The 26,816-nt window shown below is 44.9% G+C and overlaps 2 protein-coding genes across 6 annotated transcripts in view; one reads left to right on the plus strand and one right to left on the minus strand.

The window, feature by feature from the left end:
* The window catches only part of KAT7 (lysine acetyltransferase 7), a 33,256-nt gene extending 25,698 nt beyond the window's left edge, over window positions 1-7,558 (minus strand). Inside the window, exons 1-3 of one of the 3 annotated variants that reach the window (XM_082704708.1) lie at window positions 7,249-7,558; window positions 4,662-4,937; window positions 1,967-2,143 (exon numbers count right to left, since the gene is read on the minus strand). In XM_082704708.1, the coding sequence (XP_082560834.1) occupies window positions 1,967-2,143; window positions 4,662-4,937; window positions 7,249-7,543 (748 nt within the window). In that variant the 5' untranslated portion in view covers window positions 7,544-7,558. The remainder of the gene's footprint in view (window positions 1-1,966; window positions 2,144-4,661; window positions 4,938-7,248) is intronic. The other 2 variants (XM_082704706.1, XM_082704707.1) reach the window with 2 other exon arrangements.
* Window positions 7,559-7,938: 380 nt separating this feature from the next.
* Window positions 7,939-26,816, plus strand: part of FAM117A (family with sequence similarity 117 member A) — a 64,713-nt gene continuing 45,835 nt past the window's right edge. The window contains exons 1-2 of one of the 3 annotated variants that reach the window (XM_082704712.1): window positions 7,939-8,081; window positions 8,737-8,822. The gene's annotated coding sequence lies outside the window, so the exon portion shown is untranslated. The remainder of the gene's footprint in view (window positions 8,082-8,736; window positions 8,823-26,816) is intronic. The other 2 variants (XM_082704715.1, XM_082704714.1) reach the window with 2 other exon arrangements.

Here is a 26,816-nt window from a genome sequence, read left to right on the forward strand (position 1 = left end):
GCCTGCTTCTCTGCCTACTTGTGATCTCTGTCAAATAAATAAAATCTTTAAAAAATAATAATAATAAAATAAAATGAACATCCAGGGGTGCCTGGGTGGCTCAGTGGGTTAAACATAGCCTCTGCCTTTGGCTCAGGTCATGATCCCTCGATCCTGGGATCCTGAGCCTGCATCGGGCTCTCTGCTTGGCTGGGAGCCTGTTTCCCTTCCTCTCTCTCTGCCTGTCCCTCTGCTAACTTGTGATCTCTGTCTGTCAAATAAATAAATAAAATCTTTTAAAAAATAATAATAATAGAATAAAATAAAATAACCATCCATAGGGTGCCTGGGTGGCTCAGTTGGTTAAGTGTCTGCCTTTGGTTCAGGTCATGATCCCAGGGGTCTGGGGTTGAGCCCCACTTCGGGCTCCCTGCTCAGGAACGAGTCCACTTCCCCCTCTCCCTCTGCCCCTCACTACCACTTGTGTGGTCTCTCCCTCCCCCTCTCAAATAAATGAATAAAATCTTTAAAATAAAATGACCATCTAACTTTCCTTCCAGGAAACACACAGGATGGAAGATTAATAAAAATGGGTGTCCTTCTGGATGATATACTTGGTGTGAGTGTGTAATGAACTTGACTCCCAAGCTAACCTGTTAGTAATCTAACAATTCAGATTATAAATCATGGGTTGTATGCCAAATGCGTACAAGGGCTGAGCAAGGCCAAACCGAGAGCTGACTGTCCACCTCAAGACAACTACTGGGGCACCTGGGTGGCTCAGTCATTAAGCGTCTGCCTTTGGCTCAGGTCATGATCCCAGGGTCCTGAGATCGAGCCCCACATCAGGCTCCCTGCTTAGTGGGAAGCCTGCTTCTCTCTCTCCCACTCCCCTTGCTTGTGTTCCCTCTCTCGCTGTGTCTCTCTCTGTCAAATAAATAAATAAAACCTTAAAAAAAAAAAAAGAAGAAGAAGAAAACAACTACTCTTCCAATTCAGTCAATACAGTGAGTGAATGACCACCTCATGTTCTCAGAGCTTTCCAGGATTTATTTGTTTTGTTTTTTAAGATTTTATTTATTTATTTGACAAAGATAACAAGTAGGTATAGAGAGAGGAGGAAGCAGGCTTCCCTGCTGAGCGGAGAGCCCGATGCGGGGCTCGATCCCAGGACCCTGGGATCATGACCTGAGCTGAAGGCAGAGGCTTTAACCTACTGAGCCACCCAGGCATCCCAGAGCTTTCCAGTTTTTAAAAGAAACTAGTAACCCAGGTTTTCTTCATTTTGTATGAAATTCTGTATTTCCAAATACTGGCAACAAAGTTTTAAACATGTAAACACTGGGGCACCTGAGTGGCACAGTCAGTTAAGTGTCTCTTAGTTTCAACACAGGTTGTGACCTTGGGAATCCTGAGATCAAGCCTGGCGAGTCTGCTTATCGCTCTCCCTCCCCCTCTGCCTCCCCACTCTCTCTCTATAAAATAAATAAATGAATCTTTAAAAATAAAAATAAAAAAAGGTAAACACTATGCAAGCAAACCAAAAGAGCATGTTGGCAGGCTGGGTGCCCCAGTCTATAACCCGTGCTCTAAGGCATCTGATTTGGGCTGGTGAATCACAATCTCAACAGCTCACAACCCCCATTTCCAAGGTCACTCCTCCTCAGAAATTTAGGGGTAAGTGGACTGACAAGCATGACTATAGGAAAATCTGGTGCAAGCTTTCTTCATCTATGGGTAAAAGGTCTCCAGTCCCTTTTGCCTATTATGGGTTCCATCTAATTTATGTGTTACTCTAGACTTTAAGAGTACTCTAGTACAGAACTGTCCTCAGCAACACATTCAAGAAAGGAATCAGGCAAACATCATTTACCTAGCTGAATATTGTCAGTCGTGGGCATCTATCTGCAGTGGCCTCAAGCCTTCCTTAAGAGGGAATTGATGAGATCCTCTCTGTAATTGACCAAATGATCCTATATTCACTCACCTCTATCTGAAAAGTCAACCACTTGCTCAGTTTCTGAGCCAGACGAACGAGTCTGCCGAAGAGGGTATTTTTTCGGAGTCACCGGGGTAGGCTGCTGCTGACTACGGGTCACTCTTCTGGTAGAATAAGCAGGCTCCTCAGTGCCAAAAGATTGCAAATTTCGAACGGGACTGGAATCTGATCCCCAATATTAAAGATAATATTAAAGAGAAAAGAAGAAAATTTGTTTTATTTCTTATCCATATGATTTATTAGCATGCATGCCCTCCTCTTCATACTTCACAAAAATCTAACAAATAGTTAACATATCTATTCTATTAAATAAAGTATAAGCTAAAGAAACTAGATCAGAAGTAGAGGTGCAATACAGTATAGAATTAACAGTTTAGATTCTGGAATCAAGACTGACTCCCATCCCATGCCACTCTACCATACCGCCTAGCTATAGCATCTTGGGCAAGTTCACCTCTTCAAGCCTTTTCCCTGATCTATAAAAAAGGTAAAACACTAGCTGCACGTTCCTCATGTTTACTGTAAGAAGTGAGATACTTCATATAAATTTCATTGAATATGATCCCTGGTAACTAGTTTAGTGCTTTCTAAATGTTAGCTGCATCCTCTCTTTCTTCCCTTAGTCCAACCCACCAAAAAACACATATTTTATTTACTACTAAAGGTATAACAATACAAATATTTCCTTTCTTTAGGGATCTCTTGTGTTCTTCCTGATCATGCTGATACTCTGAAGCAAAGTTATAATAGGTTTACAAAAAGTGAGGCCAAGAACATGGTTTTGGAATTTTTTAAGATACCAAAACCTATTCTGAAGCATCTGGCAGCCTCGTTACATCTCTAATTTGATGATACTTTAAAAAGAACTAGAGAGGGGTGCCTGGGTGGCTCAGTTGTTAAACGTCTGCCTTCAGCTCAGGTCATGATCCCAGGGTCCTGGGATTGAGCACCGCGTCAGGCTCCCTGCTCAGTGGAGAGCCTGCTTCTCACTCTACCATTCCCACTGCTTGTGTTCCCTCTCTCGCTGTGTCTTTCTCTGTCAAGATAAATAAATAAAATCTTAAAAAAAAAAAAAAACTAGAGAAAGATTCAAAGCTGAGATTAAACCATATTTTAGATGACAAAAGATCTTTAAGGTAATATGTAAATCTCACAGGTTCTCTTAAGAACAAAACTAAAATTCTCAAGCTTTTCAGTAAAAGAATTCAACACAGAGCTAGGCTATCAGCTTGCATACCTCGAGAAGGCTCAATTTATAACAGAGCCTACATTTTGCTTTTGAGAAGGCCACCTTACATAGACTACATTGTGAACAATGCCCCTGGGAGTTGTGCAAGTCTCCAGTTATGATGTATAACAACTAGGAAGAGACCCAGGGCCCAGGTATTTCCTAGCTGTTTTGAATATTTACAACTTTTAGGTGTCTGGGGCAATGACCAATTACACTCTGTAAGAATATTATAACCCTTCTTTTGCATATAGTTTCCTCTGCCTAGAATAACATTTTCCCATCTTTCAACTTGTAAAGTCCTATTAGATCTTTTAGGATACACCTTGGAGACCTGTCTCAAATTGCCGGCCCCATCTCTGAGCTTCCAAAATATGCTATGCCAACCTCTCAGAGCCCTTACCACAATGCACGACCATGATCGACTGACATTTCTGTATCTTGCACTAAACTGTGAGCACCTTACAGGCAGGAACTCTGATTTTTCTATCACGGCATTCCAGTACACAGCATAGTATCTGAATTACAGCAGTCATTTATCGCTATTCCCACTGTGCTCAAAAAATAAACACAAACTGAGACTCAAGAGACAACAGCGTGACTTCAACTGAAACATTAAATTCAAAAATAAAATAAAGAACACCTGTGGAGAATGTTCCCGTTTTCTTGCTTGAAAAACCGTTTTTTCTCTATTTTGCAATGTGCTCATGAAGCAGTGACCAAATGGGTACTATTTAAGTGCTTGAAGCCTATTACAGTTTCCCCCCTTCCCCTTAATCTGTTATCACCTATTGATTACCAGCTTTGTGCATTAACTGCAACCTTCTTCCCTCCCCAGAGAATCCCAGAGCAGAACCAGGAGGGATTCAGGGGTACCCTCCAAATCTAAGCCGAGACAACTCAATTGCACAAGAGAGCCTTCAAACTACCTTCCAACACAGAGATTTTCCATTCTGTACAACCAAAGCGAAATTCTAGGTATTTAAGAACTGACAGTTGGGTGTAACTAAATATATCTAATAATTGTGTCTGACTACATTACAGAATTAAATGTAAGTTTTGGAAGTATGGAGAAGTACTGAACCTCCTCAAAAAACAAGTTCAAGAGACTATTCTAAGGCCCTAAGTCTAAACCATTCCAACAGGAAGTGAAGAGACGGCATTCCCATTTTACTGATGGAAAAGCTGTAGTCCAAAAAAAAGTGAAGCGACTTAAGACATCCATGTGTCACATAGCCATTACATCAGACATAGTTCCTTTGGGTCTACAGATTAGACAATACCCCCAACAGAACCAATTTTTAAAGACATGATACTTCTGCAGTCATTCACTCTGCATTTTACCAGATTCTGTCACCTACACCACGCCAAGGGACCAGTTTCCATATTAACACAATAATATGATGACCAGTGAGCAGGCTGTGAGGTATGGTCAGGAAGAATGAATTCTTATACCTTGGGAACTCTGGCTCAGCCGGGCTGAAGAGCGAGTAACTCGGGCAGATCGCCGGGATGTGCCATCACTCTCTGAACTGTCTGTGTGCTCGAGATCTGTAGAAAAATCGGAATCTTCGGTTCCATCTGAACTACTGCCTGCATTCCTCTGTAACACCATAGATCCAGACATTAGCACAGAAGCAATTATTCTGTGGGTTTGTGTTAACACTGGAAATAAAATGAACCATGATCCCGAAAACACGAAGGAAGAATTCCATTGCCAAATTCCCTTTACTTAAGGCATTTAAACGGAACAACCTACAAATAATGCACTTTTCTTAAATGAATGAAAGAGAGCATTCTTACTTCATTAACACTAATTCTGACACAAGGCCATTTATTGGTCAGCACTACAAACTGGAAATAAAAGTACCAATTCAAAATGGTCTGGCCGACAGTACTAGGCACTTAAAGTCCATGGTGGTAGGAAAAATATCAGTGCTAGTCTCCTTTTAACTTTAGAGTAGTTTTTGTTCAAAGTCTCCACGAAAGGCCATCATGTTTTTTTAAACCATATACTATTTCTAAATACCATGATCCACAACTCTGATCCCAAGAGAACTTAAAGAAGACTAAAATTCTTCTTTCTTATGTTATCTACCCATGAAGTTTCTCCACATGTACCAAATGTGCTTTAAAAAAAAAAAAAAAGTAGCTTGCACATGAAGACTTGTAGATTTTTAAGAACAGAGATTTTTATCATCTCTTCAATTAATAATTATTTGTCAATTATTAGCTTCCTGAAGCATGACTAGTCATACAGACAACTTTTAACGATTGAACATTAACACTATACCCTTCCCTAAGCCAGAAAGGGAAGTATTTGCTTAGAAAACCCTACAAAACTTCAAGCTAGAAACCCCCTCGTTTTTTTTTTTTATTCAAAACCCTTTGGGCTAGTTGTGTCTGAAATTCATAACTTTTTGGAAAGGGAACATTTTGCATATATCCCGCAAGAAACACGCATCATCAAACACATTAATATTTCTACAGCAGAATATATAAACAATCACCCAATAAGACACACAGAAACTGTAAGTAGGCTCAGGATAGTTTAAGACAGGTTTTGCCAACCAAATAAGTTACTAAAAACACTTAAATTTTCAAAAGCTCTTTGTATTTGGGAACTGCAGAAAAGGGACTATGGACCTATTCCAAGGCACCAGTACTATTCCAGCATTTGGTGAGCCTTAACCTAAATACTACCTATGAGTGTAGGCCATTTTAGGAGAAAACAAAAGGTACAAATGTTTGAACACCTCTGTGAAAAGAAAGATTTCTGCAGAAATGAGCAAGAATACCACACAGCTTTCCAAATATTTCAAGCGTAATCTGCCCAGAAAAGAGCAGAGGCTCCAGTCATAGAAATTCCACAGGATGAAGAGGGAGTCTTAAAGGTCGTCTAGTCCATTACCCAGATACTCGAATCCCTCTCCATTCCCTCCTGGTCTGACTCTGGAATTCAGCTCTCCTCTCTAGCTTTCACCATCTACTCCCCATCTTACTCCACAGCAGACTTAATTGCTCCCTGACTTCCCTCCCACAATACTTAGCATATACCCCGGAGTAGAGAATTTACTAGCTCCTTCTAGTTATTTATATGTCTGTGTTCCCCATCTGACTGTGATCTTCTTAAGCCAGGGATCGTGTCTAATTAATTCGTGAATCTCCAGCAACTAGCACAGTAGCGAGTAGTTAATAAACATGTGTTGAATCGAATTAGATTTGCTTTGCAGTCCTGGCTCCATTATTGCCTAATGGGAATGGCTTGGGGCACTCCATTACATCTCTGTTTGTTCAGCTGCAAAGAAAAGGAATGGGGGTGTCCCTAGGTGACCTTACAAATCCTATCTAGCTCTGGAAAAGTTTTAGCCTTTTGGAACGCATTTTCTGTCCGCTGTCCAATTGGGCAAATAAGGAAAAATTACAGCTTAGATGCAACAGGCCTGAGTGGGATCCCTAGGGAGTGGGCGCTGGTTCCCAACCACCCAGTCCTCTGCTTTGTTGTGCCCCCCGCCTGGAAAGGAAGGATGCTCCAAAACCCCGCCTATGCACCTATCAGCATCACCGGCCGGAAGGGCGGGGATTCGTGCCACCCAATGGCGCTACTGCTACACCGCGCCCCCACGGGACAGACTGCCAAGCCTAGCCAATCAAGAGAGGAGGGATCGTTCTCCACAGCCAGTCGCAGAGCCGTAGGGCCCGGCCCCGACACCGCCCCCGCACGCGGGGAGGTGACCGTTGGACCCAAATGGGCGGTGCCACCAGCCAATCAATACGCTTCTAGGTGTTCCAGCGACCAATTAACGAGAAGAACGCCTCCGAGCCAGGCAAGCAGAGGGCGGGAATAGTTGCAAGCATAGGCCGAGGCCAGGATTGGGCCCACATTTTTCTGTTGGGTATGGACAGAAGAGAAGGCTGCTGAGCTAGGTTCGGGGGAGCGGGAAGTTGGAACCCAACCACTGTGAGGCGTGGCCAACTGCGTCACGTTGCTCAATCGACTGCCCTTAGACACCCGCCATCCCTTCTGTCCCGTTCCTCTCACCTTCCTTCGCGGCATTGCCGGCGGCTGCGGCCCGACAGTTCCGACTCGGGCAGCGGCAGCAGCAGCAGTAGGAACGGTGGCTCCGGCGGGCTCCGTGGCGGCCTCTGTAGCAGTCCCAATCCTGCGGACGATCCCAAGTGCCTCCTGCTTCACAGCGTCTAGACCCTTCTGCGCAGGCGCCGCGGGCTGAGGCGCTTTTTCCTTCACTTCCGGCTGGGGCTCGCGTCACCTGACGTTGAGGGCCAGAGAGGATGCTGGGAGGTTCGCTCCTCCTGGTGAGGCTAGTGGGCGCCATTTTGGAACTGGGCAGGTAGTAGCACAGTTGTGGAAATCTGGGCCAGCCATTTTTAGTTAGGGGATTGGCACCTTTTGTGGACGTGGGCAGCCATTCTTGTTTGGGGCTGAAGCCTGACAATTGAAGTTAGCCGTTCTCATTTTTACCTTGGGCAAAATTTCCCTTCCCGGTCGTTTTAATTTCTGAAGTCGAGGAAGGAAACCCCCAGAATCCATCAGGTGGCTGAGGTTTAACCCCTTCGTTGCCTAATTGGCTAAAGGGCATTTCTGTTTATCGTATAAATTCCAAGTTGGGAAGGGATATTTTGCACAAGAAATTGTATCTTGAAAGCCATTCTGTATCTCAAAGTGGTGGGAATGGGGCTTGTAAAAGGAACTAAAGGGTAGCGTCCATCATCAGGAAGTTCGTTTGTCTGGTAGAGGAGACATTGTCCTTGCCCTTAGCGAACAGCAAGTAAGTTAGCCGTTCACGTCGCGGAAAGAGGTAAAACCATTCTCCAGAAGCTGTAGCTCCAAAGAATCCCCAGTTTCACTCAACGGTGAGCGCCCACCTCCTTCCCCCGTTCTGTCTGGGTTTGAGAGCCCTGGGTGGCCCGCGGGAGTGGGGTGGGTGCCGGCGCGGTAGCAGAGTCGGAGAAGCAGTGAACTCCATTTAGCCCAAGTGATCTCTGGAAATCAAAATGCTTGAGCCCGGAGTTGGGGGAGGGAAGAAGAGGAAGGAATATTTTTAGTGAAGCTGGCTTTTTAAAAAGGCAATGGGTATTTAAATAATAACAACGACAATAATAATAATGGGGTCGGTTGTGAGAGGAAGGAAAAGCTGGGAAGTGGAGAGCAGGCGTTGAGGATTTAACCTCGCTGGAGGAAATGCTTTCAGAGTCATTAAGTTAGAATCCTGGACCCCAGTTTCACCTGACTTTCCCCCCACCAGCCAAGCTAAAGAACAAAGCAGCAGAAAGTCAACATCTGATTGTTGAGAAAAACAGAGGACTCTGAAGAGTTCAAGTTCCAGACCCTTAGCACTGCCCTTGTCTGGGATATTCTGGGTTAGTGGTAAGACCCGCAGCTTTCAGTATTTAGTATTTAGCTTTAAGTGTTTCATATAAATACCTCTGAATAACCTACCTAAGCTTGAACTGTACATAAGAACTTGTTGGAAAAGGGCTCACGTTTCTTCCTCTTGTATCTCTTCAGCATTTAATTTCCCACTATTACTGTTATTTTGCACTACCTGGTGTGTTCCTGAGGTCAGTCGTGGATGCTCTGGCTCCCAGACTAGGGTAAGAAGATCTTGTGTTAAAACCTTGTCTCAGTTTTGTGTGTCATCCTTAATAGTGTGCCCAGACCATGCTACACCCATACTAAGTGCTTGCCAGTCAATCAGAACCTGTTTACTGTTCCACAGTATCTGAATGGATAGCACTCAAAGATGATGAAATATCCCTTCCTGGAAATTAGTATTTTAGAATAAGATCTTATTGGGGCACCTGGGTGGCTCAGTGGATTGAGCCTCTGCCTCCGGCTCAGGTCATGATCTCAGGGTCTGGGGATCAGGCCCCGAATAGGGCTCTCTGCTCAGAGGGGAGCCTGCTTCCCCCCACCACCTATGCCGCCCACCGCTCTGCCTGCTTGTGATCTCTCTCCCTCTCTGTCAAATAAATAAATAAATAAATATCTTAAAAAAAAAAAAAAAGATCCTATCCTAACTTAACCATTCATCATACAAATACCAGCATTACAGATGTTCAGCATTAATCGCTTACACTGAATTCTCAAACACTACAGCTGATGCCGAAGAATTTACAGTTTCATTTAGACATGGTTCTTGTCCTTGGAAAGTGTGCACTCTGGTGAAAAAACACTAACATCAATAGGATAGAGAGATGATCAAAAGGAAAATGTGTACTTAAGAGAAAGTAGAACAGCTAGTTATATTTAGAATGGGGAAGAGGGAACCCTAAAAGCTTTTTTTTTTTTCCTTCCTTTCTTTATTTGAATCAAATATAATCTTTACTTTAAAGAACATTTTCATCATGGTGCAATTAGCTCCTGAAGCAGGAACCGATGTTGGTTTCAAAGTTTCTTGGCTAGTTGCCCGGGCCCAGCCTCACCACCAGATTTCACAGGCTGCTCAGCTCCACTGTTTCTCCTGCCTTTACACTTCACACAAGCTTTTTTTTCCTGCCTTGATACGTCTTTCTTGAACATATACTTTCTTCAGAAAGCTTTTCCTGATTGGGGCACCTTGGCATCTTAGAAGGCTGTGTCTGACTCTTAGTTTCAGTTCAGGTCAGGATCTGGTGGATCCCAGGATAGAGCCTACCACGTCAAACTCTGAGCTCAGCAGGGAGTTTGCATGAAGATTTTCTCCTTCTGCCCCCCCCACCCGCCCCCGCCACTGGCCTCTCTCCTCTCCAGCTCTGTCTGTCTCTCTGAAATGGATAGGTAAATCTTAATTTAAAAAAAAAAAAAAGTATTTCCTGATGTATTAATTCTAAGGTAGTAGGGCATAGTGATACATTATTTTACATTTACTGCTATATTTATACAGTTTATACAGTTTGGTTGATGTTCTGTTCCCCTTTCTCCTTTCCAAACAGATAATAGGAACTCCTATTTATTTTAGTCATAGCTCTACTAGTACCCAGTCCAGGGCTCTGGTATCAGATCAGGAACTGGCTTTCAGCTCTGCCACTTTCTGTCTGCATTGCTCTCTGACAGGTTTTTTAATTCGTGCCTCAGTTTTCCTATCTGTGAAATGGACACACTGACAGCCGCTTCCTAGGTTATTGTAAGGATTCAAGGAGACAGCTGTCGTAAAGCATTTAGCACAGTTCCTGCTGCAGTAAATACTTTGTAAATGGCTGTCGTTAGTGATATTTATAGTTCAGTCACCATAGCCATGGCTAACATCCTACTGTTAGTGAATATATCTTTACTGGGTCTAGCGATTGTTTGCCTTTGTCTGTTCAACCTCACCTCAGCTCAAGAAACATGGAGTGATAAGCCCGGGAATTCTGTCTCAGGTTTTGGGCCACATCCAATAGGGGCAAAACACCATGTGTCCCCAAGCCAGTAATCTCATGGTCCCCAAATACTGTGGAAAAATAGAAGGATGAGCAAGGGTCAGACCTGGTACAGAGGAGGAACTAGAGTGTTTTGTCTGGAGGGTAAAGGAAAGGGTTTCTAGAATAGGTGAAAGAATGGGGTTTCATGGGACAGACAACTTTGCCAGCAGGCAAGGAGAAGAGGGGCTTTCAGGGCAAAGGGAGCCAGCAGTGTGCAGGAAAGTGCAGAGGAACAGAGCAGCACAGTATGCGGTGGTGACTGACTGACTTGAGGGCAGGGTGGAGTTGGGTTTGCCAGAGAAGAGGCAGGAATGGTTTTGGCAAAGCTCTGCTGAGGAGCCTGGACTGGAGGTGATGGGACATCTCTGAAGGCCTTTAAGTAGTCCCACGATCACACTAGCACTTAAGAGATCTCTTTCTACAAGCTGTGAGGGGGACTCATCAGAGGGGCAGGGAGACCAGTGAGAATCCCTCTGTAACAAAAAATAACCATATCCAGAGTTGAGGAACTGAACTGGGCAGGGGGCATAGGGCTGATCTTTTGTGCATTCTTGCTGTCTTGTCTTTCTTGTATCTATATCTTGTCTCTTCAGTCCCATTTGTAAGATCCCTAAAGGATCCCTCAGTTTCCTGTAAAATGCTCCCCTTGGGGTGCCCAGGTGGCTCAGTCATTAAGCCTCTGCCTTGGGCTCAGGTCATGATCCCAGGGTGTTGGGATCGAGCCCCGCATCAGGTTCCCTGCTTAGGTATTTCAAATGCAAAGTGGTGTTGTTTGTTGTTTGCTTCAGATGTCTGGGAGCTTCTGGAGGTTGGGAGCCTTGCCTGGCTGAGTTACCCCCACCTCCCCTAACCCCCAACCCCGTCTCCAGCTTCGCCCTGGCTGCCTGACCTCTTCAAGGGCTTAGTAAATGCAGTGGCCACTGCCAGGTGTTGGCTGGTTAGGTAAGACTTGCCCAGAACCAGCCACCCTCTCTCCTTGAAGCCTGTTTTTGACCAGGGATATGCCCCGGAGGGGTTAGAGATGGTAGTTACTTTGTGTGCAGACCACTATCCTATCTAGCCATCCACCTATAAGGTGGAGAAGACTGCCTTGCCTTTGGGAGTGGCTAGCATAGCCAGGCCAATCTTGTGACTTCTCAGTAGAAGCGTTGGCCTAGTCTCTGGCCCTTTGGGAGACCCTCGGAGGTTGCTGATGGGACCGTAATTCATATTCAAATCTTTCCATTCACAGCTGCCTTCAACATGGAGTCAGCACAGTCACTAAGGGTCACTTCTGTCTCGGAGGTGGCCTGGAACTTCTCTTACCTTCTTGGCGCCTTGTGAATTTGGTTTCTCCATCAGCCTTATCTACCACCCACCCCCAACCCCACCCCCGGGGGAAGACATGGGACAGATCCCAGCAGGCTCAGGCACAGCTCCCCGCCTCTGCAGCTGGGGTTATAAATAACCACCAAAACTAAACAGTCAAATAACTACATTTTGAAACTTGCTTAAAAAAAAAAAAAAAACCACCCTAATCCTGATTCAATAGCAATTCTCCCTCTCCTGACCTTCACCTCCCCGCTTCCTCCACTTATCTACCTCCCTTCCCTGATCTAAGCTCCCTAGGGAAGTCAGTCTGCGCACAAAGGCTGCGGGTGATAAAGACATCCTTTTCCATATTTGACAGGGCCAAAGCCCTCCAGGGCTGTAGTTATAGTTACACAGTGTTGTTATGGCAGCAAAGGCCTCAGGGCGACATATGTTCCTGGGTGGTAATTGGATTTGCTTTAGCAGACTGTCTCTCCCTGGGTTCTCCAAGCCCAAATTCACTTATCAGAAAGACAGGGGAATTGTTCTTATGGGTGGGCCTTCATTTTTTTAAAATTTATTTTATTTTAAGTAAGCTCTAAGCCTGGTGTGGGGCTTGAACTCATGACCCCGAGATCAAGAGCTACTTGCTGTACTGACTGAGCCAGCCAGGTGCCCTGCATTCCTTTTTTTCTTTGAGCAAAACCAAATTCTTCTTCACTCCCCAAATGGAACATGCCCAGTGATCCCAGGTTAAGACTTTCTGGACGGCAGGCACTTTCATTTATTCATTCAACAAATATTTACTGAACCTCTGATAAGTGCTAGGATTGGGCTGGGAGCTGAGTGCAACCATGGATAAGCAGATGTGGTCCTTCCCCTCCTGGAGCAGAAGATGTAGGACAAGTGTGTATAGAGGGGGCTGGGAGAGTATGACTTTCACCTGCGCTAACCCCTCCACCTTTTCAAACATTAACACAACAGAAATACAGTAAATAAGGTGCTTGGGTATTTTTTTTTTTTTAAGATTTTATTTATTTCTGGGCGCCTGGGTGGCTCAGTGGGTTAAGCCGCTGCCTTCAGCTCAGGTCATGATCTCAGAGTCCTGGGATCGAGTCCCGCATCGGGCTCTCTGCTCAGTGGAGAACCTGCTTCCCTCTCTCTCTCTCTGCCTGCCTCTCTATCTACTTGTGATTTCTCTCTGTCAAATAAATAAATAAAATCTTTAAAAAAAAAAAGATTTTATTTATTTCTGAGGGAGTGAGAGAGAGCATGAGCAAGGGGGAGGGGCAAAAGGAGGGGGAGGGGAAGAAGCAGACTAGCTGCTGAGCTGGGAGCCTGACATGGGGCTCAATCCCAGGACCCTGGGGTCGTGAACTAAGCTGAAGACAGAGGCCCAACGGACTGAGCCACCCAGGCACCCCAACACTAAATAAGTTGTGAGAGAATAAGACCTTAATCTCGCCGCTGTCACACAGCTAGTTTTCTTTTTCACAGATGACCTTTCACAAATGTGTTCCACCACATGAACACATTTTATTATCGTGCATATTTTTGTATAGATGCATCCATTGTTTACATGAAATTTCATATTTACGTATTCTCCACATGTGCCATGTTTCTCTATGGTCTTCATAATTGTAATTATGATCATTGTGTGACATCACCTTATGGTACTGTGACATATGTGCTTAGTCCCCTGTGTGGGATTACTGAGGATCTTTTACATCAGGTAACGCTGCCTCGAGCATCTGCACACCTCTGTAGTTCTCTTTTGTGTTTATGTCTACCCCTTATGTATGTATCACTTTTTCTCTTTCCCCAAAGACTTGCCCAAATGTGAAGTGTCACCATCATCATGTGAGGTGCCAATTTTAAGACATTATTCCCAGAAGTGAGTGTTACCACTTCATAAAATCTTGCAGTTTGGGGTGCCTGGCTGGCTCAGTCTAGAGTGTGCAACTCTTGATCTTGTGGTTGTGAGTTCGAACCCCACCTTGGGTGTAGAGATTACTTAAAAATAAAAATCTTAAAAAAAAAAAAAAAAAAAAAAGATCTTGGGCGCCTGGGTGGCTCAGTTGGTTAAGCCTCTGCCTTCAGCTCAGGTCATGATTCCAGGGTCCTAGGTTCGAGCCCCGCATTGGGCTCCCTGCCTAGCAGAGAGCCTGCTTCTCCCTCTCCCTCTGCCTGCCACTCTGCCTACTTGTGCTCTGTATCTCTGTCAAGTAAATAAATAAAATTTTAGAAAAGAAGAAGATCTTGCAATTTTAGTCAAAATGAAAACTGTGCCTCCCTCTGATGTACTTTGGATTTGATTCCTGGTAAGGATTTACTTCCATCTCTCCCATGTGTTCCTTTACTAGTTCTGTTTCCTCTTCCATGGAATCCTACTCATTACCCCTTTCTCTGCTGGGGTCTTGAGGATTTTCTTTTTGAGTCTGAACAAGGGTCAGATGGATGGATGGATGGATAAAGAGATAGGCAGATGCTTTGTGTGAGCCCCGGTTGGTTACGGAGTCAGTGTTATTAAGAACGCAGAACCTTTGCTTTGTAATTCTTGCCCTAGTGTTTTCTCCTGTTTCCCTCTGGCTTGCTTGTGACCTTTAGGGGTAAGTCCCTAGTCAAGTGTGCAGGCTACTGAGAGAGAAGGGCCCCTTGAATGGAGTGTGGAGGTGACAGGCATGAAAGCCGTGAGGAGGCAGTCTCCATTTTTACCCCAGCAAGAGGCAAGGGGCCACTTTAAAAGAACTCTTGCCTTGAGGAACCTGGGTGGCTCAGTGGGTTAAGCCTCTCTCTCTTCAGCTTGGATCATGATCTCAGGGTCCTGGGATCGAGTCCCACATCGGGCTCTCTGCTTGGCAGGGAGCCTGCTTCCTCCTCTCTCTCTGCCTGCCTCTCTGCCTACTTGTGATCCCTCTCTGTCAAATAAATAAATAAAATCTTTAAAATAACTAACTAAATAAAAGTTAGTCTTGCCCATTACAGGAACATTGAAGATGGTTATGTGAACAGCATTTTCCCAGTGACCTAGGAGAAACCGAGTCCCAGGAAGGGGAAAAAAAAATTCCCAAACCAATCAAGCTTCGGGAAGATGAAAAATGACCCCGAATTTTGCCATTTGTAAACTGTGGGTCTTTTTATTTTGTTGGGAGATGCTTTCCCAGGAATGGGGGCTAGGAATGGGTCCCTCTGAGTCATATACACATGCTTACCCAGTCTCCCTTGTGACTAACTGTAGCCAAACATGAACCAACTGGCCAAAGTTAGGGAGGCAAGCTGCAACTAGGAAAAACATTTCTCTGTTTAAGGCAAACCCACACATATATGGTCCAAACCCACAACTGTGGGCTTCTTAGCCTTGCTCTAACCAATATCAAGGGCTTCAGATAATTGGGTGTTTGTTTGTTTGTTTGTTTGTTTTTACTAGTCTAGAAATTACTTGAGGATAAGTGGACATCTATCTGGTCATCAGCTTACCTGCCTTGCTTTGCCAGTAGATGTCACTACACCAAACCACATTCTCCCAAAAATAGTCCAAGAAAGAAGGAGAGGCCTTCCTAAAGGCTAACCATCCAACCATCATGACCCTTTACTCCCAGGACTTCCAGTAATACCAGTGCAAATCTATCAAGGGTATGTAAATATACATGGTTCTAGACATGAGGTTGGAACTCAGCAGGTCAGAACCCCAGGTTCTGGGTAATCAAGAGTTCTTATCCAGGGGCCTTCCCCAGATTGGGTGGGAAGAACAGCTGTATAAGAAGGGTGGCAGGATGAGCAGGCCTTTAAAAGGGGGGGCCGTACATGATAGAGTTATCTAGGAACAAGAGTGAAAAGTCTTGGGGATGTTCCAGATGTCACTGCAGAGCTGATACCTCAGGCAAAGCACTCCACCCACCCTCCACCCTGCTCCTCTGTCCACATGAGCAGGGGCCATCCCTTGCCTGGAGGGCTGCAGGGCTGTGGGGCCGGCTGGTGAGTCCTGGGCCTCCCCAGTGCAGAGAGAGCCACACCATGCCAGGACACTGGGAAAATTCCTAGCACTTCAGGCCATTATTACTATTCTCCTTTAAGACAAGTACGAACAGCATCAGTAATCTGGGGAAAACAGCCATTCTTAGCTCTTTTTTTTTTTAATTAAATAGTTCTGTTTTTTAAGATTTTATTTATTATTTGAGAGATCACAAGTAAGGCAGAGAGGCAGGCAGAGGGAGAGGGGGAAGCAGGCTCCCCACTGAGCAGAGAGCCTGATGTGGGGCTTGATCCCAGGACCCTGAGGCTTAACCCACTGAGCCACCCAGGTGCACCTCTTAGCTCTTTTGTAGATTTTTGTTTCATGTACTTCTGGAGAATAAAAACTAGAATCCTTACCTGGCAGCTGGAGTCCTCATCTCACACAACCTTATTCTCTGGTTTGTAGCCTCATTGGCCTCCCTGCAATTCTTCTGGAGGGCACTGGTTCCTTCTACCTCAGGACCTTCGCACTTTACTCTGCCTGGAATGTTCTTCCTCATACTCTTCTTCACCTATTTCCACTAATCATTCAGATCTCAGGCCAAATGTCACTTCCTGAGGGAACTGTTTCCTAAAGCTTCCAGACTAGATTCAGGTTCCATTTCTATACCCTTAGGCACCCTGTACGTTTCTTCATAACTCTCGTCTCCCTTTATAGGTACACATTGACTTGTGTGACTTCTGGATTCTTTATCTTCCATCCCCTAACATACACCCCAGACCACAGTATCCTCAGTACCAAGCACCGTGCTTGATAGGCGCTCACCCTGTTTCATTCTTGGGTGTTTGAAAGCATGGCCAACAGTTAAATGAAGGAAGTTAGAAAACGTTGTGTTACCCGTGTATATACATGCATATCACATTCGTATACAAAATATAGTGCCTAATTCCTGTCACTTGCCTCCCAAGGAAGACCCATCAGAGTCCAGAGAAAGGTCATGTCAATTATTAGCCAAGGGAAAAGTGGGAAAGTCACCCTATGAGGCAAACTTTAAAAGACTGCGGAAGGAGGGAGGCTGAGGAGTTGAGCCCCACATGTGAAAATGGAAAGCAGTTACCTGCCTTCTGGATTACCAAATCCCAAAGCACAAAGGAAAATCCGTTGAAAACTAGACTGTGGACTCAACAAAGAAATGAACTATGTGTGTTGTTCACCTCCATCCCCCTAGCACCGAGTGTGATGCCTGGCACATAGTAGGAATTCAAGAAACATGGGTGAACTCTCTTGTTGTTAAAGCTTAAAGGCGGTAGACTCGGGTCTCAGGACAAGGTAGCGTGGAGTTATTCACTTGGGAAACTCCAGAGGCAAGAAAAAGAGAAAAGTACAGAATAGGGTCAAGAAGGGTTCCTTTACATGTAGAGACAATAGCCGTACAATAGACTGTTTCAGGGACATTAGGGCTATTCAAGGCCCATCCCTTGACCTTTTGAGATCACACTTATGAAGGACATTACCGGGCGCTCTCACGGAAGGCGTCTTCTTCCCACCAGCCAGAACCAAACTGTAAACTATATAAAGCACCTGTCTCATCGTACCCCACATTATCTCCTTCAATGCCCTCCAGACTGTTGGGCACATGCCCTGTGGGTCCCTGGGGCATATTGTGCTCTGGTTTTTCACCAGAGAAGGGAAAGTCCCAGAAGGTGGTGCACTTCAGTCAGGAGTAAAAATGGCTGCATCTCTCAGGGCAACCAAAGCCTGGGCCTGGCATTCCCAAGCCCACAGCAGGAAGGCCATTAGCCCCGATTCCAAGAATCCCTGCAACCAGCATCTCTGGCTTTTAGCCTTCCATCCCTGGCACTTAACCCCCTGGCCCCTGAAGCAGGGACGTTTCAAATAGTTTTTCTTGGAACCATGGAGGGTTCAAAAGAATTCTTGTACATGAAAAAAGGGAATCCTCCACAAACAGCTATTGAGCTGCTCGACCTCACAGATTTCTTCTTCCCCCGGCAGTGCAAGGCTTACAGAAGAGTCTGCAGATTTGGGTGTGGATCCATTAGTTTCATTCTAGCCAGTTCCATGGGTCTCAGCCTAGATGGTACCCAAGCCTTGGGCCCCAGGAGGGGTGTGGGCTGTCTCTGGAAACTGAAGGCACAGGAATCAAGAAAATACTTTGACTCTTGTCCGTGGTGTACTGATGCGTCATGGAAACTAGTCCCAGGGGCTTCCCCTCTCAGCTCCCCCAGCCCTCCCCTTCCAGCAGCTTATAAATCACAGAGTATTAAATACTGTCTGGAGGACCCTTTTTACCCCACCCCTTTCTGGAGCTCCCTGCCAGGCAGAAGTTTGCAGCAAACTAAGCAGAGAGAAGAGAGAATGGGCAACAGGCAGGGGTGCTCATTATTTATCTGCCAAACACTACAAGTCGGGTACTGGTCCCCAACATGCTCAGACAGGCTGGACCAGCAGTGCGGCCGGTGTTTTCTGGCCTCGGAGAGCACCTTATTTGACTGCCCCGCCCCAGAAGTGGGGGAGATAGAGTCAAGGGGTAAGGCCCTTCCTTTTGTGATCACGGTGGTTTCAGAATTAAAACACACTTTCGGTCCTGGATCAGCTCTTGCCTTCTTACCACCCTTCTCTGCCTAGTGTTCCCTAGGGCCTCCTCTTGTTGCCTCTCTTTTGACCCCCACAAAGAGCTTTCTCACTTTACCTGCCATACTGCAGAAATTTCTTGAGTCTTGGCTCCAGAACTCTGGTGGCCCTGCTTAGAGAGCAGCACTAACTAATGCTTCCACCTCCTTTTATTTTCTCTCCTTTCTCCTAATGGAAATCCCCCAGCTTCCCCATCTCTCTTTCTTCCCCCAAGCTAGGAAGCTTGGAGGAAGCAAATGGATTTGATACTAAGCTAGTCCACTGAAGGAAAGACATGCTTTTGCCAAGGAAAAGTTCCAAAAAGTGTTCAACTCCCACACCAGAAACAGCTGGAACCTGCTAGACTTACCTCCATCATTTCTGAGCACTGCTTCCTGCAATATAAACAAAGTCAGAATTCTAGTAAGTTTAGGGCTGGGGAAGTGGCAGGAAGGCAGGGGAGTGGGTGGTCTGATGGGTGGCGTGACTGGTCTGGCCTGTATTCCCTACTCCAACCTTCGACCTCTGGGTAAGGGGTGGTGAACCCCTGCCCCATAGTGGTTATACGCACAGTCTTTGAAAGCAGGTGGACCTGTCACTTCTAGCCATATAACCTTAAACCCATTTCCTAACCTCTCTGAGCCTCGATTTTCTCACCCGTGAAATGGGGTAATTATACCTTCTGTATAAGGTATAAACTATGAGTATTAAATGAGACTGTGTGTGCAAATTGCATAGCCTATAGTAAGCATCCAGTAAGTGGATGTTTTCTTCTAATGCTATGTAGCAGGGGTACATGGCCTTTGGCATCCTGATTATATTACTTCCTTCCTGGGGGGCTGATGTTAATGTCTGCACAGGTGGTACAGACTTCTGGGGCATTTTGAGGAATGCAGGCCCATCGCTGGTTCAGGGATCCCAGAATTTCCAATCTGCCTTGGGAAGAATTCAGAGTTGAGTGTATAGGGCCAAGAAGTTGACAGGGCAGTTTCTAAACCCTTGCTTGATATTCTGGGCAAACACCCAGGAGGTCAAAGAATTGGATAGAGCTTCTGGGTGGGACTTCCAAGGAAAGTGCCAACTTGTGTGATATTATCAGAGTGGCATGGAAGAAGCAAGGCCCAACTGCTCCCTACCCCAGCAGAATACAGGCTACTTTGTAGACTACCAGGCCTTTGCCCAAGTTGATTGGAAGCAGGGGTCACAAAGGCCACTGGTGGAATGTATTGGAACATTCCAGGCCCTTCCACTGTACAGGAACACAACTCCTCAAGTCTGAGCCGTTGGGGGCTTCTAGGATTGAGCACAAGCTCATACCCTCCATGATGCAAGCAGGAGAAACCACCTGCTCTGAAAGGTGAACGGTTCTAAGTGTCATGAAATTACTAAATGGGAAGAGCGTCAACCCAGCCCTTTGGGACTTTCTCATGAGATAGACAGACTTGGCTGCCAAAGCCATTTTGTTGAGCCAGAGCCATCTTGTGGAATGCATGTGTTGGGTATAGGATATCCATAGAAAAACCAGGAATAGGCACCTCATTTAGTCAGGGCTCAAGAGTTGGAAGGGATATAACCAGACTTCATTCTTCCAATCAGAAACAAAGCTTACCATGAAGCTTAATGAAACTTTAAGAGTCTGATCCCCTCCCTTGCACAGAACTCTTCTAGGGCCTTGTACCTAATTCTATAACTTCTTTACTCCTTAACTTAAAGAGGAACCCCAGATGATAAACATGAGTCCTCAGAAAACCTGGAGACTTCCTTCCCTCCTTTCGGTCAGCAGGACTTTTAACCCCAACTTCCAAGAGTGATCAGGAATATTCAGGAGTTCTTGAACATTCAAGAACATTCAATAAGTCTTAAATAACCAATACTGACTCACCACTGCCCAGAGCAGTGCTCACATTAGGGGCTGACACGAAATACAAGAGCGGGGGCACCTGGCTAGCTCAGTCATTTAAGCATCTGACTCTTGGTTTTGGCTCAAGTCATGATCTCCCAGTTGGTTGTGGATCAAGCCCTGTGTTGGGTTCTCTGCTCTGTGGAGTCCGCTTCGGGTTCTCTCCCTCTCCCCCTCCACAACCTTGAATGAATAAATTTACAAAAAATATGGCAGCAAATGGTCCCCCTTCCTCCGAACTGGGGAGAAGGGACAAATATATATGAAATGACTTAGCAGACGTAAGAAAGCTACCCATAAGCTCAGACAAAATAATAGGCAGCAAGTTGAATGCCTAAGTCAATTACCTAAGTGCTGAGGGAATCATTAGCGCCTGACCAGGTTGGCTGAGGAATGTTTGGAGGAAGTGAGGTCTACCTGGAGGTTAAAGCAGATGGTGAAGAAGACAGTATTGCCAGGAGGCGGGTAGGGTCAAGGGCAAACCTCATATACCAGAGAATAAAAGTGAAAAACCTCATATACCAGAGAATAAAAGTGAAAAAAAACCGTCTGGTGATAATTCATACTTATCTGTTACAAAAACCCTTTAGAGATAATATTTTGAGCTCTGAAAATAAGCTCTGGAGCCTGTGCCCTGGATCTAAAGGAAATCAGACTGCAAACCAACTTTCTAATCAACTTCTTCCTTCTGTTACATTTACAGTCTTTTTTAGTTGGATCTCGTGATACTTGATGCCTGATTCGGCGCATGGTGGGAGGCAAAGGGAGAGGGATTGGATGTGGAATCAGACAGAGAATGTTTATGGTGATGTAGTTTATTTGCTCCCAGATTTTTGAGGCCAATTTAAGGTAAATGGGAAGGGAAGAGAGAAGTCAAGGGGGCTGAGGGGCGCCTGGCCAGCTCGGTGGGTGGAGTGTGTAACTTTTGATCTCCGAGTTGTGAGTTTGAGCCTCACAGTGGGTATAGAGATGACTTATAAAAACACAAATCTATAAAGATATATTTATTTTAGAGAAAGGGAGGAGCAGAGGGAGAGGGAGAATCTTCAGCAGACTCTATGCTGAGCGTGGAGCCTGATGTGGGGCTCGATCTCACAACCTTGAGATCATGACCTGAGCCAAAACTGAAGGTCGGATGCTCAACTGACTGAGCCCCCCAGGTGCCCCCTCCCCAAAATACAAATCTTTAAAAAAAATAAAGGGAGCTGAGACTCTGCAGTCTCCTGGAAGTATGCATAACCAAACCTTTTTTTTTTTTTTTTAAGATTTTATTTATTTATTTGACAGACAGAGATCACAGGTAGGCAGAGAGGCAGGCAGAGAGAGAGGAAGGGAAGCAGGCTCCCTGCTGATCCTACCCTGGGATCACAACCTGAGCCAAAGGCAGAGGCTTTTACCCACTGAGCCACCCAGGCACCCCCCCCAACCTGTCTTCTTCAAAGACTCTGATCTCTGAGAAGGCCTGGCGGTGGGGGTGGGGGCGGTGGCGCAAACTGTTCCTAGGAAGGCACGGCTCTAGATACCAAATGGTTTTCCAAGGCACCTGTGATCAGATGACCTGGCAGAAGCCAAGTTCATTTTTGTGAGACCCTGCGTGCATGTCAGGCCAGCGCTTGCTGAGTAATGAGAGTGATGACCAAGACACACCTGTTCTCCTTAGGAAACTTCTCTAGGTTAGAGAGGAGGACATGTGTAACAAATGAAAAATGCCAGCCTGAGTGTTCCATAGGCCAAAAAGCCAAATCTTATGTCTTTCACAGTGACCTTTTATTTATTTTTCATTTTTTTTAAAGATTTTATTTATTTATTTGACAGAGACATAGCAAGAGAGTGAACACAGTAAGGGGAGTGGGAGAGGGAGAAGCAGGCTTCCCCCCGAGCAGGGAGCCCAATGTGGGGCTCGATGTGGGGCTTGATCCCATGACCCTGGCCTGAGCCGAAGGCAGATGCTTAATGACTGAGCAACCCGGGTACCCCTCACAGTGATCTTTTAAAAGGGAAATAATGAGAGTAGCTCTGTTTGTTTCCCGAGACATTCCCTTAAAAGATGAGCAGGGCTTGCCGCACATCCGAGATCCCTCATTCATACACATATCTAGCTCCTCTTTTTTAGGAAACAGCTTGATTGAGGTATAAATTACATACCACAGAATTGACTTATTATATATTTATAACCATGGGATTTCCTTTAGTAAGTTTCTAGATTTGTGCAACCATCACCACATTCCAGTTGTGGGTCCTTTCTGTCCTCCCCAAAAGTTTCACTGTGCCGGTTCAGGTAATCCTTGTTCCCCATCCCAGCCCTAGGCAAGTCCTGATCTCCTTTCTGTCTCTATAAATTTGCCTTTTCTGGACATTTCATATAAGTGGAATCCTATAATACATGGTCTCTTGCATCTGGCTTCTTTCACTTACCATCCTGTGTCTGAGGTCTGTGTATACTACCGCATATTGCAATAATTGTTCCTTTTCGCTGCTGAATAGTATTCCACCTAAATTTTGTTTTGAGACAACATTGAACAGCATGCAGGAGCCCTGGTCTCTGACCCTGTGTCTGATATCCTGAGTGCCCTCTGACCAGCCCTTCTCTTGTTTGGGCATCCATTTCTCCATCTGTAAAATCAGAGGACTGATCAGGAAGAGTCCCTAACATCTCTCTCAATAATTCTTCTTCTTCTTCTTCTTTTTTTTTTTTTTTAGATTTTATTCATGTATTTGAGAGAAAGAGAAAGAGAGAGAGAGCATGAGTAGGTGGAGGGGCAGAGGGAGAGAGAGAAGCAGACTCTCCATGGAGCAGAGAGCCTAATGCAAAGTTCAATCCCAGGACCCCAAGATCATGACACAAGCCGAAGGCAGATGCTTCAATGACTGAGCCACCCAGGCGTGCCCTCAATTCTTAAAAAAAAAAAAAAGGAAAAGAAAAAAATCTACTTTGTATTTTTCATGGAGTGTCACTAGGACCAGTATTCCAAAATTTTGACGTCTCTGACCCTGCATTTACCCTTTACCTGTTTTAGAACTTCTACCATATCCTATATGGTTAAGGATTAGGAAAGTTCATTTTAAATAGCTTGCCATTTAGCAGGAAAGTTTGATTCCCACTGAGAGGAAGAGTGAAGGAGTGAATGTCATTCAGTCTGAAAGACAGAAAATGAGCACTTGAGATAAGTAAGCCAGAAGACAGGAAGTGGTGGGCCACAGCAGGGGATGATATGTGTCAGAGGCAGCCCCCAAGGTCGAAATCCAGGCCAACGAGTTACCTTGGGAGTAAGAGGGAAGGGAGAGAGGGAGAGAGAGGCCACCACAGTGGGAGAAGTGTTGAGGGCTGGGACCCCTCCCTACTCTGTTCCCATAACCTCATTCATTCCCTCAACCCTCCTTCCCCATCCCTCTCCGGCTGCTCTGCTCCTTCAGTTCTGACCCCATTTCCTCAGGATCTCATTCCCTGAGGAGCCGGGCCTGACATTTCAGACAGAGGCTGAGGAAAGGAGGTAGGTCGGAAAGAGACACAGTGTGTCTGCGTCATCTTATGTTCTGTTTTATTATTTGGAAACCTGAGGCCCAAAGACGTAAGCACTTGGACATTTACCTGAAAGTGCAGAGACAGTCCGCCAGGTACCCAGGAATATCAAGAGCTCTCTATTTTCTGAACAATTGCTATGAAGTGTCAGGTTTTGGAGGGTAAAAATGGTGGTCTGGAATTCCCATGCTTGTTTGTAATTGTGGCACAGATGAATAGGGTGAGGGTCAGGGTGCCCTGGAAATAGGGCCAGACAGCACCATCAGAACTAGAAACCTTCTCTTGCTTATGAGGACCCCAGCCTTCTCTTAATTCAATAGACAGCAGGATAAGACCTCCTTGCTGATCCTCTGATCTGCTAGAATTCCCTCCAGTCTTTGGTCGTGGTACTCTCTGAGACTCCTGCAAGTTATGGCCATACTTCGTGTATGTAGTCCTCCACTTTTGCTGTTTTTGAGTGCCTGCCTCTGACCCAAACTCTCTGAAGGCAGGAACCAGGTCAGGTCTCAATCAGATAGCATCTAGCTGGGTACCATTTCTGCATACAGGCTTCAAGGCCTGCTGGGTTGTGACTTTCAGCATAGGGACCATGTTTCTGAACATTATTGTCATTCCTTAGTGCCCAGCTCTGTGTCCAGTACCTAGTGATCATTTGAATAAATTTGTACTGAGTGAATTAATAACTATCATATTGATAAGGATGACAGGGGGAAGATAACAAAGGGTTGTTTTGTTTGTTTGTTTGTTTTGCAAGCTACAAGATGCTTTGTAAGGCAAGGCATCTCCCTTAGCAGCACACAGCCTCCTCAAAGCCATGGTTTTCCTTCAGTGGAGGAAAAAGACAAGGGTTTATCTTCAGATGAGGTCTTTATCCCCACCATCAAGCTCATGGCAGGAGAAGCTATCGGTGATAGAGAAGGGAATAAGAGACAGCTGCTTGGGCATGATACTTGTGTAAGGAGGAGACGGGGATCTCCTATGTAAGCTTGCCTTCTCACTCCGGCTAGGTCAACTTGAGTGTCTCCTGCCAACAACTTATCTGGAAGGACCATGACTCTCTGGACTCAGAAGATCCAATTCTTCAGCTGTGCCATCTCCACTGGTTCTTCTTCCACTGTCCTGGTCCTCAATTCCTGGTGTTTTGGCTTTAGAACAAAATTTAAACACCATGTCCTTGAGACTATCCACGTTAGCCTTCTCTCCAACAGAAGAATGCATCTGCCTACTACTGTGCCATATTATCTTTAGAACCACTCTGTGAGGTTAATGGAGGTGATTTTTGCAGAGACAAAGGATGCCACCTGCCCAAAGCATTTCAAGATTCATCATTCAGGGTTTTGCCCTCTAACACACACTGTATGGCTTAACCAATAAAAATTACCCATCATCTCCTAAGAGTGCCTGAGAATTTACATGTTGAGGGGTCCTAAAATGGATCTCAGGAAAGAACAGATTTCAAGAGATCAACTAGCCATCCTTTGGCTCTTAGGTAGGCCAATGGTCTAGAAGTTGAGCATTGGTTGGGAAAGTACTTCAATTTGGAGTCAAAAGACCTCGGATATAAATCCTGGGTCTGCCATTTACTGAGTGGATGATTTGGAGGAAGTCACCTAACATCTGTGAGTTAGCCTTCTATAAAACAGGGATAATAATGTCTGCATTTTTTTTTTTTTTACTTTACATATCCATTGTGAAAATTAGATGATGTATATGAAAGTTGTAAAGTACTAGGCAAATGTTCATTTTAACGTCTCAGGCAAATTTGCATCTTTGGAGACTATGTAAAATACAAATAGTAATCCATCTGTGTTCATAACAGAGTTTTACAAAAATAGGAGTTCTGGTCTGGTGCCTGACTGCCTGAATAACCTTGGGCATGTTATTTCTTTCTGAAACCTCATTGAAGAAGTCTCATTGAAGACCATACCATCTCATAGGTGTGGTCATGAGCATTAAATGAGAGAACATACCTGGTGTAAAGAAAGAAGCCAGTTGGGGCGCCTGGGTGGCTCAAAGCGTTAAGCCTCTGCCTTAGGCTCAGGTCATGATCCCAGGTTCCTGGGATTGAGTTCTGCATCTCTCTGCTCAGCAGGGAGCCTGCTTCCCTTCCTCTCTCTCTGCCTGCCTCTCTTCCTGCTTGTGATCTCTGTCAAATAAATAAAATCTTTGAAAAAAAAAAAAAGAAACAAACAAACAAACCAGGGAATGTTATAGCTGCTACCATTGCTTATTTTATTCATGGAGAGATGGGTCAGGGTGGTCCAATAAAATCTGATAGAGATCTTTTGATCCTTTTGAGCTAGAAATCAAAAGGACTCACTTTTTTGGGCCTCGGTTTTCCTACTTGCTCTGTAATAAAAGGCTACAATTTTCTTCTTCCAGATTGTCATAAGAGTTTAAAAAAAAGAAAAAGGTATACGAAAGTATATGAAGTATCTGAAGACTTTGAACTGATTGGACTTGAAGTACATTATAAATTGCCAGATTTTTTTTAATGCTCTATTATTTATTTATTTTATTTTAAAAATTAACATATAATGTTTTATTAGCCCCAGGGGTAAAGGTCTGTGAATCGCCTGGTTTACACACTTCATAGCACTCCCCATAGCTCATACCCTCCCCAATGTCCATAGCAAGATTTTTTTTTAAGAACTGAATTAAGTTTATAAAGACTTTTACTCTTTATCATCCATCAGTTTTAGTTGATCCCTATCTGCCAGTATTAAAGTCATCCTCTTCATGGAAAAGGAATACAGCATTTCCCAGACAATAAAAAGATTTCAAATGCCAGATTTTTTTTTTTAAGATTTTACTTATTTATTTGACAGAGAGAGATCACAAATAGGCAGAGAGGCAGTCAGAGAGAGAGGAGGAAGCCGACTCCCTGCTGAGCAGAGAACCCAATGCAGG

Source organism: Mustela nivalis (genome assembly GCF_964662115.1).
Source record: "Mustela nivalis genome assembly, chromosome: 17".
Classification (NCBI taxonomy): Eukaryota; Metazoa; Chordata; class Mammalia; order Carnivora; family Mustelidae; genus Mustela; species Mustela nivalis.